The 14225-nt window shown below is 41.3% G+C and overlaps 1 protein-coding gene across 10 annotated transcripts in view; it reads right to left on the reverse strand.

The window, feature by feature from the left end:
• Positions 1 to 14225, reverse strand: part of PPP2R2B (protein phosphatase 2 regulatory subunit Bbeta) — a 510815-nt gene that overhangs the window by 118594 nt on the left and 377996 nt on the right. For all 10 annotated transcript variants that reach the window (XM_070793763.1, XM_070793769.1, XM_070793762.1 and 7 more), the window contains 3 exons: positions 10448 to 10545; positions 7070 to 7235; positions 192 to 304 (listed from right to left, as the gene is read on the reverse strand). In XM_070793763.1, the coding sequence (XP_070649864.1) occupies positions 192 to 304; positions 7070 to 7235; positions 10448 to 10545 (377 nt within the window). The remainder of the gene's footprint in view (positions 1 to 191; positions 305 to 7069; positions 7236 to 10447; positions 10546 to 14225) is intronic.

Genomic DNA, 14225 nt, shown 5'->3' on the forward strand with positions numbered 1-14225 from the left:
TCATCACAGTATGGTGCCTTCTTGCTCCTTCATCTGCCACCAGAGACTCATGTAGCCTGGGCTCCTGCCTGATCTCCCTCCCTCACCCCTGAGGCTCGTAACCTTCAATAGCAGCCAGTGTGTGGCCAGACTTCCCCTGACCCTTCCCCTGATCCTGGTTGCCAAGGAAACCGAAATACAGCTGTGCTCACCCGCAAGGTGGTGATGGTGGCAGGATCTCGCAGCCGGCCCTCCTCATCTTTCAGATTGTAGCCTTCTGGCCTCTTATCACGCTCGCTGACTTTCCACAGCTTCACAGTTTTATCTGTGGAGCAAACCACAATGACAGTGAGAGTAAGCTCATAAAGAAGTCTATTTTTTTTTTTTTTTTTTTTTGCAGGATGGGGGTGGGGGTGGTGGGGCAGGGAAAAGTGGAGGTCAGTGGACGGGACTGCTATGGAAGCTGGCTCACGTCAAGGACTACAGTGTGCACATCTCAAGGTCTTTGAGGGCAGAGTTCATGCTTCCAAAGAAATCCATTTATTGTGCTAAGCGAAATGGCTTCCCTGACAATGGACTGTTAAAGCTATAGCTTACACATTAATTGGGTTCATTCAATAAAAATATGCCCTGAACCTTGAATAAGAGTAGCCACAACATGTATAGAATTAAAGATACAACCATGTTCGCACTTGCCATGGAGAATTTATTCAGTGTTCACAATAACCCTGAGACGTAAGTCCAATGATTGCATCCCCCCTCACTAACACTGTCCCTAGCATGACCCAAAAGGCCCTCCATGACCTGCACCCTAGGGCCTCACGCTGTATGGCCTCACTGTCCACCCTACTCCCTGCCACCTCTTGTATTTCTGCCACCTGGCTTCCTTACAGCTCCCTGTATGGGCTAACCCTACTCCTGCCTTTTGCACTAGCTTTTGCACTAGCTGTGCCTTCTGCCAGGAAAGCCCTTTACCCTCTTTTCACAAGATTTGTTCCTTCACTTTGCTCTGTTTATGTCCCAACTTCAGAGGAGCCTTTCCTAATTAACCTACAGAAAGATGTTTCCCTCACCATTCTCCATCCCCTCTTCCTAGTTTATTTTTCTTCAGAGTACACTTTACTACCTAGCAACTTCGTTATCCTGCCTTCCTCACTAGAACATAAAATCATCGAAGATAGGGATTCAGTCTGTCATGTTCCTAAGTACACCTTCAAGCACCTATGACGGTTGTCATTCAGTTGCTCAGTTATGTCTGACTCTGCAACCCTATAGACTGCAGCACGCCAGGCTTCCCTGTCCTTCACTATCTCCCGGAGTTTGCTCAAACTCGTGTCCATTAAGCTGGTGATGCCATCCAACCATCTTGGATGTTCAACAAATATGGGGTGGATGAATGAATGCATCTCATGTATACAGTGCATCTTGCTAGCAGTACTCAGGGAAGTAACATGAGAAGGAGATTCATCTGAATGCTTTCCTCTTGCAGTCTCTCTTCTGAGTCCCCTGCTGGAAGTGACTTTTCTCACCTTTATACTGTCTCAGGACTTTACACCACTTCCTGACCCCTGTCATTCTCTATAGCAAATGAAACAGAGGCGAGGACTTGAATGCTCATGGGAGGTAGTCAGTGCCAGGGGAATGAGTGAAAGTGCTGGGGTCTCAGGGGAGCTGGAGGTGGCACGCCCCATTTGCAGGCCTTCCATTCTATGTTTTTTTTTTTTTTTTTTTTTAAGTAGAGTTGACTTACAATGTTGTGTTAGTTTCAGGTGTAGAGCACAGTGATTTAGTCATATATATATATTCTTTTACAGATTCTCTTCCCTCATAGGTTATTACAAAATGTTGAGTATAGTTTCCTGTGCTGTACAGTAGGTCCTTGTTTGCTACCCATTTAATATATAGTAGTGTGCATGTGTTAATCCATTTTTTAAGGAAACAGATTTGGGTCAAATAGATCATGCCTGTGACTGCATGCCTTTGTAGGCCTTCCTTATCAGATGCTGCGTTCGCTATCTATTCTCATTTTTCTCCATGATGGCAGATGGCAGGGACTCCATCGCCTCCTCTGTGTCTTGCTCTGTGCTTGCACAGGGTGGCTTTGAAAGCAGACAACCTTGGGCCACATTCCCACTCCAACTCCAGCCACCCTGTGGCCGGGGACTGGGGTCCCCACGCAGTAGGTGCCTAACTGGTCTTGGAGTGACACGCAAATGAGAGTAGCAGACAGGGCAGGGAAAGGGGCCAAACAGCCAGTTCAGTTTGAATTGCAGAAACAGGAGTAATTTTTTTAGTATAAGTATGTCCCTAATAGTCCAATCTTACAGACAGAGATACTTAACTTCTCTATGCCTCAGTTTCTTTATTTGTAAACTGGGGAAAGCAAATGTCTTTCTCATGGGACTCTTTGAGGATTAAATGGAAGACTGCATGTAGAGAGTTTAACCCAGTGTTGGGTTTCTAATGGAGAAGGCAATGGCACCCCACTCCAGTACTCTTGCCTGGAAAATCCCATGGATGGAGGAGCCTGGTGGGCTGCAGTCCATGGGGTCGCTAAGAGTCGGACATGACTGAGTGACTAATAATGGCTCACAGATGGCGGCTATTGTTGGCATGAGGAAACTGGGCAACCATTCTGCAATAATAAGATGTTGCTGATAGCATGAGCTGCATCCCATGATGACATCAGCACATCCTATTTCCTCTCCGCAAGGCTCTGCAGAGGGGAGGAAAGCCGCCCCTTTCCCCTGCCTGTGTTAGGATTCCCTAGTTTCTCTGCTCCTCACCTCCCTCCTCCATCTTCCCTCTGCAAGTGCCCTGTCCTCAGCAGTCTGAAGAGCACCAACCGCATGGTGAAGTGGGCTTCCTGCCATAATCTGGCTATTCTAACAGAGAAGGGCCCCCGCTTCCTAACATGTGAGCATCACGCAGGCTGGTTGTGTCTGCTGGTACTCCTGTCAAGTCTGCTAAGGGTACGATCTGTGCTTTCAGCCCAGCTTGTACTAGGACAGAAGGCAAAGAAGCCTCTCCTAGATGCTGGGTTGAATTTAGAACTTTCTATTCAATGCTCTTCTGGTCCTCCCCTTCCCGAATACAGACTGCATAATGACCTGCTTTTTAAGGTGGGAAAATGAAACTTGGGACATATTTATATAGTCACTTGATTAACTACTAATCAGAGATCAGAGTAGATTAGCTACTAGAGCTTGCTGCTACTGCTGCTAAGTCACGTCAGTCGTGTCTGACTCTGTGCGACCCCGTAGACAGCAGCCCACCAGGCTCCCCCGTCCCTGGGATTCTCCACGCAAGAACACTGGAGTGGGTTTCCATTTCCTTCTCCAATGCATGAAAGTGAAAAGTGAAAGTGAAGTCGCTCAGTCATGTTCCACTCTTCGCGACCCCACGGACTGCAGCCTACCAGGCTCCTCCATCCATGGGATTTTCCAGTCAAGAGTACTGGAGTGGGTTGCCATTGCCTTCTCCTAGAGCTTAGAGGAACCTGAATCAGTGAATCTTAGTACCAATTATTTTCTATTGCTTGGCTTTGGAATGTATTCTATTCTAATGGCAAGACAATTCTCATATTTTTCTTATTATGAATGATAAATTACTATACTGAGAAAGACAGAAATTAGAGCTAAAACATAAAGAATAAAAATTCTTAAAATCCCTCGAGTCCAGGACCACCATCATTAACCACCATTATCAACAGTTTACAGTACAGTTAATAATACAGTCACAGTATTTTTTATGCATTTTTTGAAGAGAGGTACAGACCTATAATAATACCACATACATAGATTTATATTTCTCATTTTATTGTAAAACTGGTACATAGAATTGTAGAAAATGAATATAAAAGTAAAAAAATAAAATAAAACTTTCTCGATTCCACTAGACAAAAACAACTATTATGAAAATTTTGTGTATATCCTTATTTTGTGTATATCCTTATATTATATATATTATTGGATGTGGAATTACATAACTGTTTTTAATAAATGTAACATACTATACATAGCTTATACTATGCCTTTCCCCCAGTCATTTATCTATTTATACCAACATCTATCTCCACATAATGTATAACTGAGAATTAGTTAAAGGTCTAGGAATGGGAGACATTAATAAACTATAGAAAAGTCATACAATGGAATACTATTCAGTCATTGAAAATGTTACAGTATTTTAGGAGAAATATTTCACAATTACAAAGGTATTCCTGTTACTAAGTGTTATATTATTAAATTAAAAATCTGGTTGCAAAGTTATACAATATGTCTCACTTTTGGTAAGAAACAGATTTATCCATGTCACTTTGCTATTCCTTTTAAAAAGCCATTAATAGTGGTTCTCTCTGTATAGGAATACTTTCCTTATCTTCACTCTGCTTCTCTGAATTTTCTAAATTTTTTACAGTGAACAATTATTACTTTCATAGCATGAAAAGCAAGTTTAGTATACATTTTCATCTGATCATAGGTATTATGATAGAAGGAGACATCTCAGTAAAGTAAATGTGTCTTCAGCTGGTAAATAATTTTAAGGTCTAGCTTCACAACTGAATGTTGGTTTTATTTTTCATTAAAAACTGTAAAGCTGGGACTGTATTCTAGCAGAAGATTAAAAACTGTACCCAGCTATAATGAGATAAGCACAATTTTTTTTCAAGATAATTGATGGTGAATTCAATTCAATTCCCCATGGTTAGGATGCCTGGAGTCATTCTTGACTTTATTATCACAATTTTTCTTGACTCAGTATCTTGAAGCTTTGTGGATAAAAAAGTCTGAGAAACATGTGGCTGATACCATGAGTAATGGCTTTTTCTTCCTTTCGGCTGGCTCTCTGAGTAGTTTATCATTACTTGTGGCACCTTTAAGCACAATCTTATCATCTATCTTCATTTTCTCTTTTGTACAGTAATTCCGATTGTCTTCCATTAATTTCTGCATGTTAACCTATTTGGCTTAAGGGGAATTCTCAACCTCAATATTAGTATAAAAAAGAAAATCACATATGAGCATGGGGATTTGTCTTCTAAGAATCATTTTGAGATGCTGGTGGCATATGAAATAGCATCCCAAATGGGAAGATAATATCCTTGTTAATCAAAAAACTATTTAAAAACTCAATTAACAGAACATGATGCTATATAATTAATCTTCATTGCATTTCACTGGTTTCTTCACCATCCCCCCACAAAGTAGTTAATATGCCTTTTACGTCTTTAACTTTTATTATAATAATCAATAGGCTAAATTTCATAATACAAAGCTAGCCTAGAGAAGATAATCAGATACTTTTTCTCTGCCTGAAGTAATTAAGTCAAAATCATCAGAAGTTTCTTCCATTCTAAGTTGTGTTGAGTCTGTTGAGCCTTTGAGTAAAACTTACACAAAACTAAAAGATAAGAACTTGAAACACATTCACTTTTGGGATATCAAGATCAGAAGATCTCCTGGAGAAGGGAATGACAACCCACTCCAGTACTTCTGCGTGGAGAATCCCACAGACAGAGGAGCCTGGTGGACTACAGTCCATAGGGTCCCAAAGAGTTGGACACAACTGAACAACTAGCACAAAAATGTAAACAAAACAATAAATACAGTTATGAGGAAGAATTAAATTACTTGGAATCTGGAGGAACAGATGAGTGGAGATCTGGTCATGTTGAGATAAGCTATGCTTGAATAACCCTACGCTGGCTATTTCAGAACCATTACTTTATAGATTTATACACTGGCTTCTTATATTTGAGGGATTTGGGGGATTCATATACATTAAAAACTTTCCCTCTTTTACCATAATATTAAAATAAAAATTGTAAGAACTTAGAAAATGAAAACAATAAAAGTAACAAATTGACAAGTCACTCATAATGCATAAGATTACATGAAAAATCTTTCAGTGTGTTTCATTCCAGTCTTTAAAAATGTTAATATAGGCTTGATCATTGTATATACACAGTCTGCATTATGTTTTATCTTGACATATGAGCATTACCCTTTCTCAATAAGTGCTGGAGATAGGCAAAAAGCAAACCCAATGTTTCTTGATTTATGCTTAAATGTATACTCCTCAAAGACTCACACAGAGGATGATGAAATAAGCCTCTCTCCAGCTTATTTGTTTGGCAGAGGGTGTTTAATTTATGTGTACTAATCCTCTTGTTATGCTATTCAATTAGCACCCTTTTGTATTTGATTTTATTCTGAATTGTTTTGAGCATAGATGGCTTCTTCCAAGTAGGATATTAAAAACCTTTAGAGTTGGTAATTCCACTGTATAAAGGCTTAAAGATTAGTATAGAATTGAGTTCTCTATGCAACCCCTAAAATCCTCTCTCTCTGATCCATTTATATCAATTCCTCCCCAAACCAATAAATGATGTAAGAAAAGTGTGGAGGGAAGAAGAGAAGAAACCATTATTACTTGATCCATTTTTTTGATGGCATCCCTGGGTTGGGAAGATTCCCTGGAGAAGGGAATGGCTACCAACCCCAGTATTCTTGCCTGGAGAATTCTATGGAGAGAGGAGTCTTGCGGACTATAGTCCATGGAGTCTCAAAGAGTTGGACATGACTGAGTGACTTTCACTTTCTCTACTTTCCTTCCTCTCTTCTTGACCTATGTTCCTAGTAGAGAGCTTGCTTGTGTCAAAGACATCTGCTTTCCAAACTCCCATGTATATTCAGGGATTAATAACTTCTATCGAGTGTGCCAAACATATAGGGACAGCATGTTTTGTTTCCTGAAACGTGTTCCCACAATAACATTCGGTGAATCTTAAGACAGGAAGTCACATTCCAAAAACACCTGGAAATAATCTGCATTTGTCAAAAACTACAGATAACAAGTCTCACAGAATTCGGTCATAAATTTGTTATTTTTTTAAAAAGAGTAAGTACAATTTACTGAGTTTCTATTCTCAGTCAGGCATTCTGCTAAGCATCTTGCAAGTATGATTTCTACGTTTTTCAACAGTCTGCAAGGTGAAAAGGAAAATGGAGGCTAAGAGAGATTGAAATATATAGTTTGCTGACTATATCTCTGAAAACACCAAACAAGGTAAGTCACCTTCACATACCATTAGTAGACAGAAGGAAGTAGGCTGCATTCTGCTGAGGGAGCCATCTTATTTTATTGATTTTTTCTTCTATTTCTAAACTTTTCAGGTAATCGAACTCGGGTTCATGGCTCTGGAATGTGCTGTAAACATTGTATTCACCCCTACGATGAACCTGATTTTTACTCTGTAAGAAGGGAAAAAACACACACACCAAAGATTAAATCACGTAAGCCAACTGAAAATTCACCAGTCCCTTCTTTTTTTGAGCAGGATCATGAGAGGTGGGACAGGCAGACCATGTCCGAGTGGGCTGAGGGCAGGACTATGCTGACCACAGGTTCCTCTTTAGCTCAGTGGCCTCATGCCATTTGATTGTGCACCCCTGGTGGTAAATACTGGCACCTCCAATATTTACATACTTTTATTTATAAATTATATACATAAACTGCTGCATGGACATAGGGTGTACATCATAAAATATATGTAGAAATGCAAGTTGAAGTAGGACACGAGTTTTTTTTTAGGTGACTGTGTTACATGGCATGCAGAACTTCCTAGGCCAGGAATCGAACTCACACCCCCTGCAGTGGAAGCATGGAGTCTTAACCAGTGGACCACCAGGCAAGTCCCAACAACATGATTTTAAAATCAATAGATATTATAATATTTTCTGTCTAATGGATGTCTTAGACGCCCTTAGGAGTGAGTCATCCGATGCTGATGTCCATATAGATGCATATCAATCCTTTACAAAGAACACAGAACTGTAGCATCTGCACTCCTCACTGGCCTTTTATAACTCATCAGATCTTCCCAGAATCTCTGAGAGGTGCCCAGGGCAGGGAAATGGGCCAAACAAGCTCAGAGATATTAAAGTGACACACAGCTTATTAGGATCAGATCTCTCCCTCTCCTTTTCCCATCATGAGTAAAAAAACAGACATTAAGATAGAGAAGACATGCAGATCATTGGGAGAACTATGAGACTTTAACTGGCTTTCCCTTAGCATCGATTATGCAAAGTGCACACAGCAGGAACTAAATAAATGGTGAGAGAACAGAACATGAAGGGGAGGGGGTGTGGAGAAAGGGACAAGAGAAAGAAGAAAGGTGGACAGGAGGAAAAGAGGGTGTGAGAGAGAGAAAGGAAAGAAGGGAAAATGGAGGGCAGGTTTGCATTTTAGGATCTTGTGACCAAGAGCCTAAAGATTCAGGCTTGAGAAAATAGTGTGCACAAATTCAAATCCAGGTCTTATTAGGCATTTGTCATAAATGCATGACTCTTAATTAAAGGCTTAAATTAAAAAAAAAAGAAAAAAAACTATTTCTGGGTGGATACTGGACATTCAAACCCAAGCCTCAATTTACTGATAGGTGATGGTACTGATGCTCCCGTGTTAAATGTACTCATGAGGGCATTGAGGTTCTTTGAGCAAATTCTCCAGGACAGTGTCACTTGAGCATTCATATACAGGAGTCACCCACAGGAGCTGAGAGGAGATCTGACTTAGATGTTGCCACATGTCTGTGTTTCTCAAGCTCAGTGTTCATTCAACCCCAAGCCTTGCCACATAACTCAACGGTGAACTGCATGTTATTATCCTCAACATTTTTCCCTTATTGAACAAAACCACTCGCCTTTGGAAAATGTGTCCCCCTCCATTCTACTAATGAATCAGGCTTCCCAAATATTTCAGTAAATTAAAATAGGTGAAACTTATAAATAGCTAATGGGAAACACGGAATGGAATATTACTGGCAACATGCTGCCTTGGGTAATTTATGCTAAACAGCTCCTCTGGTTTCTCTTTATCATTACTATGAACCTAATTGGATTAAAAAAAATGGAAGAAGAAGGTTTAAAAATCAATTTTAAAAGGACTTTAGAGGTTGACATACTTGCTCCTGTCCTGTTTACTGCAGAAAGAGCTAGTCCACCTGAACAATAAATTTTTAAGAGCCTTGATTTGCTACCATCCAAATCAGACTGTCAAGTGTGTGGAATATGTGCCAGACCAATTAGCAGTAGGCAGCTCCAGAAAAGCAGGAAAAATTCCAGGTCACGAAGAGCTATTAGTTTCTACTTGCCAACCACATTTTCGTGTTTCCAGGGCCAATGGAATAGGCTGGGTGCCTGAATTAATGCTGAACACTTGAATTCATATAGAACCCCAAGGGATTACCATGCCCTTATAGAAATTAATTGCAAATAATGTGCAATTACCAAATATATCACCTCTAAATGAGACTTCCCTTTTTGGAGGGGAGATGGAACACAAATGGCTTTGAGGCACAAAGCAGGCTTTAAATTGCTAGGGAAGTCTCTTGTGAAGCCTCCCTCCCACACGGGCGGCCTCCCACTACGCAGCACCGGGTGAATCTCCGAGGCAGGCAGTAGCAGATGGGAGAGTCACTTGAACACAGACTAGCCTGCTGTAAGCTTCAGGACCATGCCAGGGGAGGCCAAGGAAATCAAATTGGGCCATAATTCTGTTCTGATGGAGCAGAAGCAGACACCCCAAAAAAACTCAATTTATATGAAAAAGAGAAGCGATTCCTAGTGGAACCCAAGTCTCAGGAAGAAATGGGCTTTTAGAGATTCACTGGGAGTTAACGGCTCCTGCTTGGAAGGCATAGAGGATTCAGCTGCAGGGAACTTCATGTCATCCATAGTAAAGTGTCGCCTTCCCAGGCGGTGCTAGTGGTAAAGAACCCATCTGTCAATGCGGGAGATATAAAAGATGTGGGTTTGATCCCTGGGTCAGGAAGATCCCCTTGAGGAGGGCATGGCAACCCATTCCAGTATTCTTGCCTGGAGAATCCCATGGACAGACAAGCATGGTGGGCTACAGTCTATGGGGTCACAAAGAGTTGGACATGACTGAAGTGACTTAGCATGCATGCACATATTAAAGTGTGAGCCATGTTCTTTGCTCAGATGTCATTTTCTGGGATTTCACTCGCTTTGGTAGAGGGAGCTACATTTTCTTTTCTGACCCAAGTTATCCTTTTCACATCTGTTGGGGAAGGGCTATATCTTTTATCCCAGGTATTGTGTTAGGAGTCCCTGAATTTCTATATCCAAGAGAGTTAACCCTACTGAGAAAGGAGGTGTTACACTCTACAAGAGACTGTGGAATTTTGCAGATCCAGAGAAGTGAGGTCGTTTTGAATGTGCAGTACCCAGGATTGGAAAGGAAGACCTTGTCCAGAAAAGGCTCTAATTCCAGGTGCTTTTGTGAGCCTGTGCAACTGTTGATGTTAATGACTTTTTGGCAGTTTTTAGTTTGCAAGCCAAGCAGCAAGGTTAAGGGCGACACATGAGGATTAAGAAACAGTGGGAGGCCTCCTTTAAAAAGAAGAGAAAATGGGCATTTTGCATTCACTGCCACTTACCTCCTGCTCTCGTTGAAATATTACAACCCGACCCCCCTTGTCCCCTGTCGCTAGTAATTCTCCCGTGTGGTTGAATTCTACCGTAGAGATAATGTCAGCTGAAAAGAAGAAGACAAAGGCAATTTAAGTAACTGCACACTTACTTGCAAACGATAGATAATAGACGTACTTTTCTGTTCATTTGAGGGCTTAGGGCTTTGTCTCTGCAGTGGAATTTACAAGGATTTTATGTCCTGTATTTGAAGTGCCACTAGAAGTGGCACTTGGGGAAGTAAATTTCCTAGATGCCCACACTGCACTGTGGTCTCTAGGAACAACTGGAGAGAACAAAAGGAAAAAGCACATTCAGATTCTTTTGTTTTGGGCAATAGAAAATGAATTTCCTTATGGCTCAGGGAAATGGCAATTTTCTTTGATAATTTCTACCAACCACAGACTCTTTTCCCACCCATGGCCTTCTGCATCCCCCTTTCTTCTACACCAAGAAACTTCCCCAAATGGGGTTCAGCTGTGGAATCTAAACGAGGACTGAAGGCTGATGAGCAGGGTTGAGATGCTTGAAGCTCAGACATCAAAAATGAAGGGACACAACTCAAAGAAACTATCAGGGAAACTCCAGGAGTTGGAAATTCAAAAAGGAACCCTGGAAATGCTCCCCCTTTTCTGGTAAGCCCACCACACCCTTCTGGAAGAGCAGGGCTTTACTGCAAGGAGAAAGGTGCTGAGAAAACAGGGTCACGAGGTCAGAGCGGAGAGGGAAATTTGTACTGTATATCTCTAAACAGAGAAAATACACAGGCGCCAGGAACTCAGATCACAGATAATTGCTGAAGGAATGCCAGCCTGCCAAGCCTTTCTTCAATACTGGTTATCCCTGGAGGAACATGGACAGGTAAATTACCTATGATTGGATTTATTAGGGCTATTTTTAGAAAAATGTCAGAGGTTAATTCCTCTGCAATTATTCCCCCACAGGGCTCCAACAATCACTACCCAGAGTGCAAATGAGTTAAAAAAAATAAAAAAGGAGGCGGGGGAATTATGACTGTGGCCTTTGACAGAGGTCCATTCTGAAGATTGTGTCCATGTAAGGAAAGCGAAGGGGAAACAGTGAGCTGGAAAACTAAGGCAATTACCCCTGAATAACTCAAATCTGAAATCTTACTTTAATATCATCATTTCAGGATTTTCTTTATATGCCCGATTGATTCAGGTAAGTAGTGTGAAATTCTCCACTTTGCTTCTAACTGTCCTTTTCCATACATGAAAATGTTTTGAATGGTCATTCTTTGTGCAGAAGAAAAAAGAATAAGGGATAACCTATAATCACTTTCAAGCCAGGCGCATTTAAAAGAATAATTCATGATTTCTGTTCTGGCATCTTAGATGACTGACCCCCGTGGTAGCAGGTTCAAATCCTACAGGGCCACGAGGGAATGGGGAGTGAAGGAAATCAGGTGAAGTAGGAAGCTTGCATCTGCTCTTAAAAGACAAGTGGCTACTTGGCTCAAGCCAACTGTGACTATGAAATATTACCTGTGTTGCCAGATATTCTGATTTTTTTAAAAAAAACCTTTTATTTTATATTGGAGTATAGTTGTTTAACAACGTTGTGAGAGTTTCAGGTGCACAGAAAAGGAAATCAGTCATACGTATACATGTATCCATTCTCCCCCACACTCCCTTGCCATCCAGGCTGCCGCATAACACTGAGCAGAGTCCCTTGTCCTATACAGTAGGTCTTTGTTGGTTATCCATTGAAAATATAGCAGTGTGTACATGTCCATCCCAAACTCCCTAACACCCCTTCCCCTCATTTCCACCCCTTGGTAACCATAAGTTTGTTCTCTAAGTCAGTGAATCTGTTTCTGTTTTGTAAATAAGTTCATTTGTATAATTTCTTTTTAGATTCCACAAATACGGGATGTCATATTTTTTTTTAAAGAAGCTGGAAACCCTGAGCTTTACATGAAAATCTCTTCAGTTTTATATATTGGCAACAAATGATTTTTTTTTGAGTGCCATGACATTAAAAAATATATATATAATCCTGTCTATCAGATTATTATTTTTTTGATTATGAATTTTATTTATTTTTTTTTAATTTTATTTTATTTTTAAACTTTACAATATTGTATTAGTTTTGCCAAATATCGAAATGAATCCGCCACAGGTATACCCGCGTTCCCCATCCTGAACCCTCCTCCCTCCTCCCTCCACTACCCTCCCTCTGGGTCGTCCCAGTGCACCAGCCCCAAGCATCCAGTACCGTGCATCGAACCTGGACTGGCGACTCGTTTCATACATGATATTATACATGTTTCAATGCTATTCTCCCAAATCTCCCCACCCTCTCCCTCTCCCACAGAGTCCATAAGACTGATCTATACATCGGTGTCTCTTTTGCAGTCTCGTACACAGGGTTATTGTTATCATCTTTCTAAATTCCATATATATGCGTTAGTATACTGTATTGGTGTTTTTCTTTCTGGCTTACTTCACTCTGTATAATAGGTTCCAGTTTCATCCATCTCATTAGAACTGATTCAAATGTATTCTTTTTAATGGCTGAGTAATACTCCATTGTGTATATGTACCACAACTTTCTTATCCATTCATCTGCTGATGGGCATCTAGGTTGCTTCCATGTCCTGGCTATTATAAACAGTGCTGCAATGAACATTGGGGTACACGTGTCTCTTTCCCTTCTGGTTTCCTCAGTGTGTATGCCCAGCAGTGGGATTGCTGGATCATAAGGCAGTTCTATTTCCAGTTTTTTAAGGAATCTCCACACTGTTCTCCATAGTGGCTGTACTAGTTTGCATTCCCACCAACAGTGTAAGAGAGTTCCCTTTTCTCCACACCCTCTCCAGCATTTATTGCTTGTCTATCAGATTAAAATGGTTTGTGGGTCACCCGCTTCTGACTTCTAGTCTCTAGAGTGCTCCTTCCAGAAAAGGCCACTCCATTCCTTATTGACAATCTCAACTGGACATCCCATCCATTCACTCAAGAAGAGCCCTCCAAATGAACACTACCTTAAGGAAACACAAAATAAACTGCACGGCTATTCAGTCCCTGATGTAAGTTTAGAAGACCCGTTTTTAGAACAAGAGCCCGAGGAGGAGCAGGTGAGCCCAGCAAGGCTGGGAAGCCAGTCACCTTGAGTGAATGATCGATCACTTTCCTTTGTTAGAGTTTGCATGTCTTAGCAAAGCACTCTCATGTACAGAGGGGATATGAAGCCTGTTTAATGTTTCCAGTTGCCTCAGAATGCCCTGGTTGAGAAACACTCTAGTGTTAGGAGACTTCTCACGTTAGTGGCTGCTCTGGCTTTTCAGTGAGTGGCTAGCAAAGAGGTTATTCACCAAGCTTCCTGGCTTTGGGGAGAAGCTAAAACAGACACTGCTGTTTCTTTTCACTTCCAGGCTTCTGTCAGGCACTAAAAAATGAGCCAGATACCTCCCGGAGGGAAAGAGAAGCAGGGAGTAATGGGAGGGTGATGGGGAGCCCCAGCTTGGGACTTAGTGCTGTGCTTATGTCTTCAGGGCTAAGATTCTGCTTGCGTGTATGGGTGTGTGTGCTAAATCACTTCAACTGTGTCTGACTCTTTTCAACCCCATGGACTGTAGCCCACCAGGCTCCTCTGTCCATGGGATTCTCTAGGCAATACTGGAGTGGGTTGCCATATTCTTTCTTCAGGAGAGTTTCCCAAGCCAGGAATCGAATCCACATCTCCTGCATTGCAGGTGGATTCTTTACCCACTGAACCACCAGG

This window comes from Bos indicus, chromosome 7, assembly GCF_029378745.1.
Source record: "Bos indicus isolate NIAB-ARS_2022 breed Sahiwal x Tharparkar chromosome 7, NIAB-ARS_B.indTharparkar_mat_pri_1.0, whole genome shotgun sequence".
NCBI classification, from domain to species: domain Eukaryota; kingdom Metazoa; phylum Chordata; class Mammalia; order Artiodactyla; family Bovidae; genus Bos; species Bos indicus.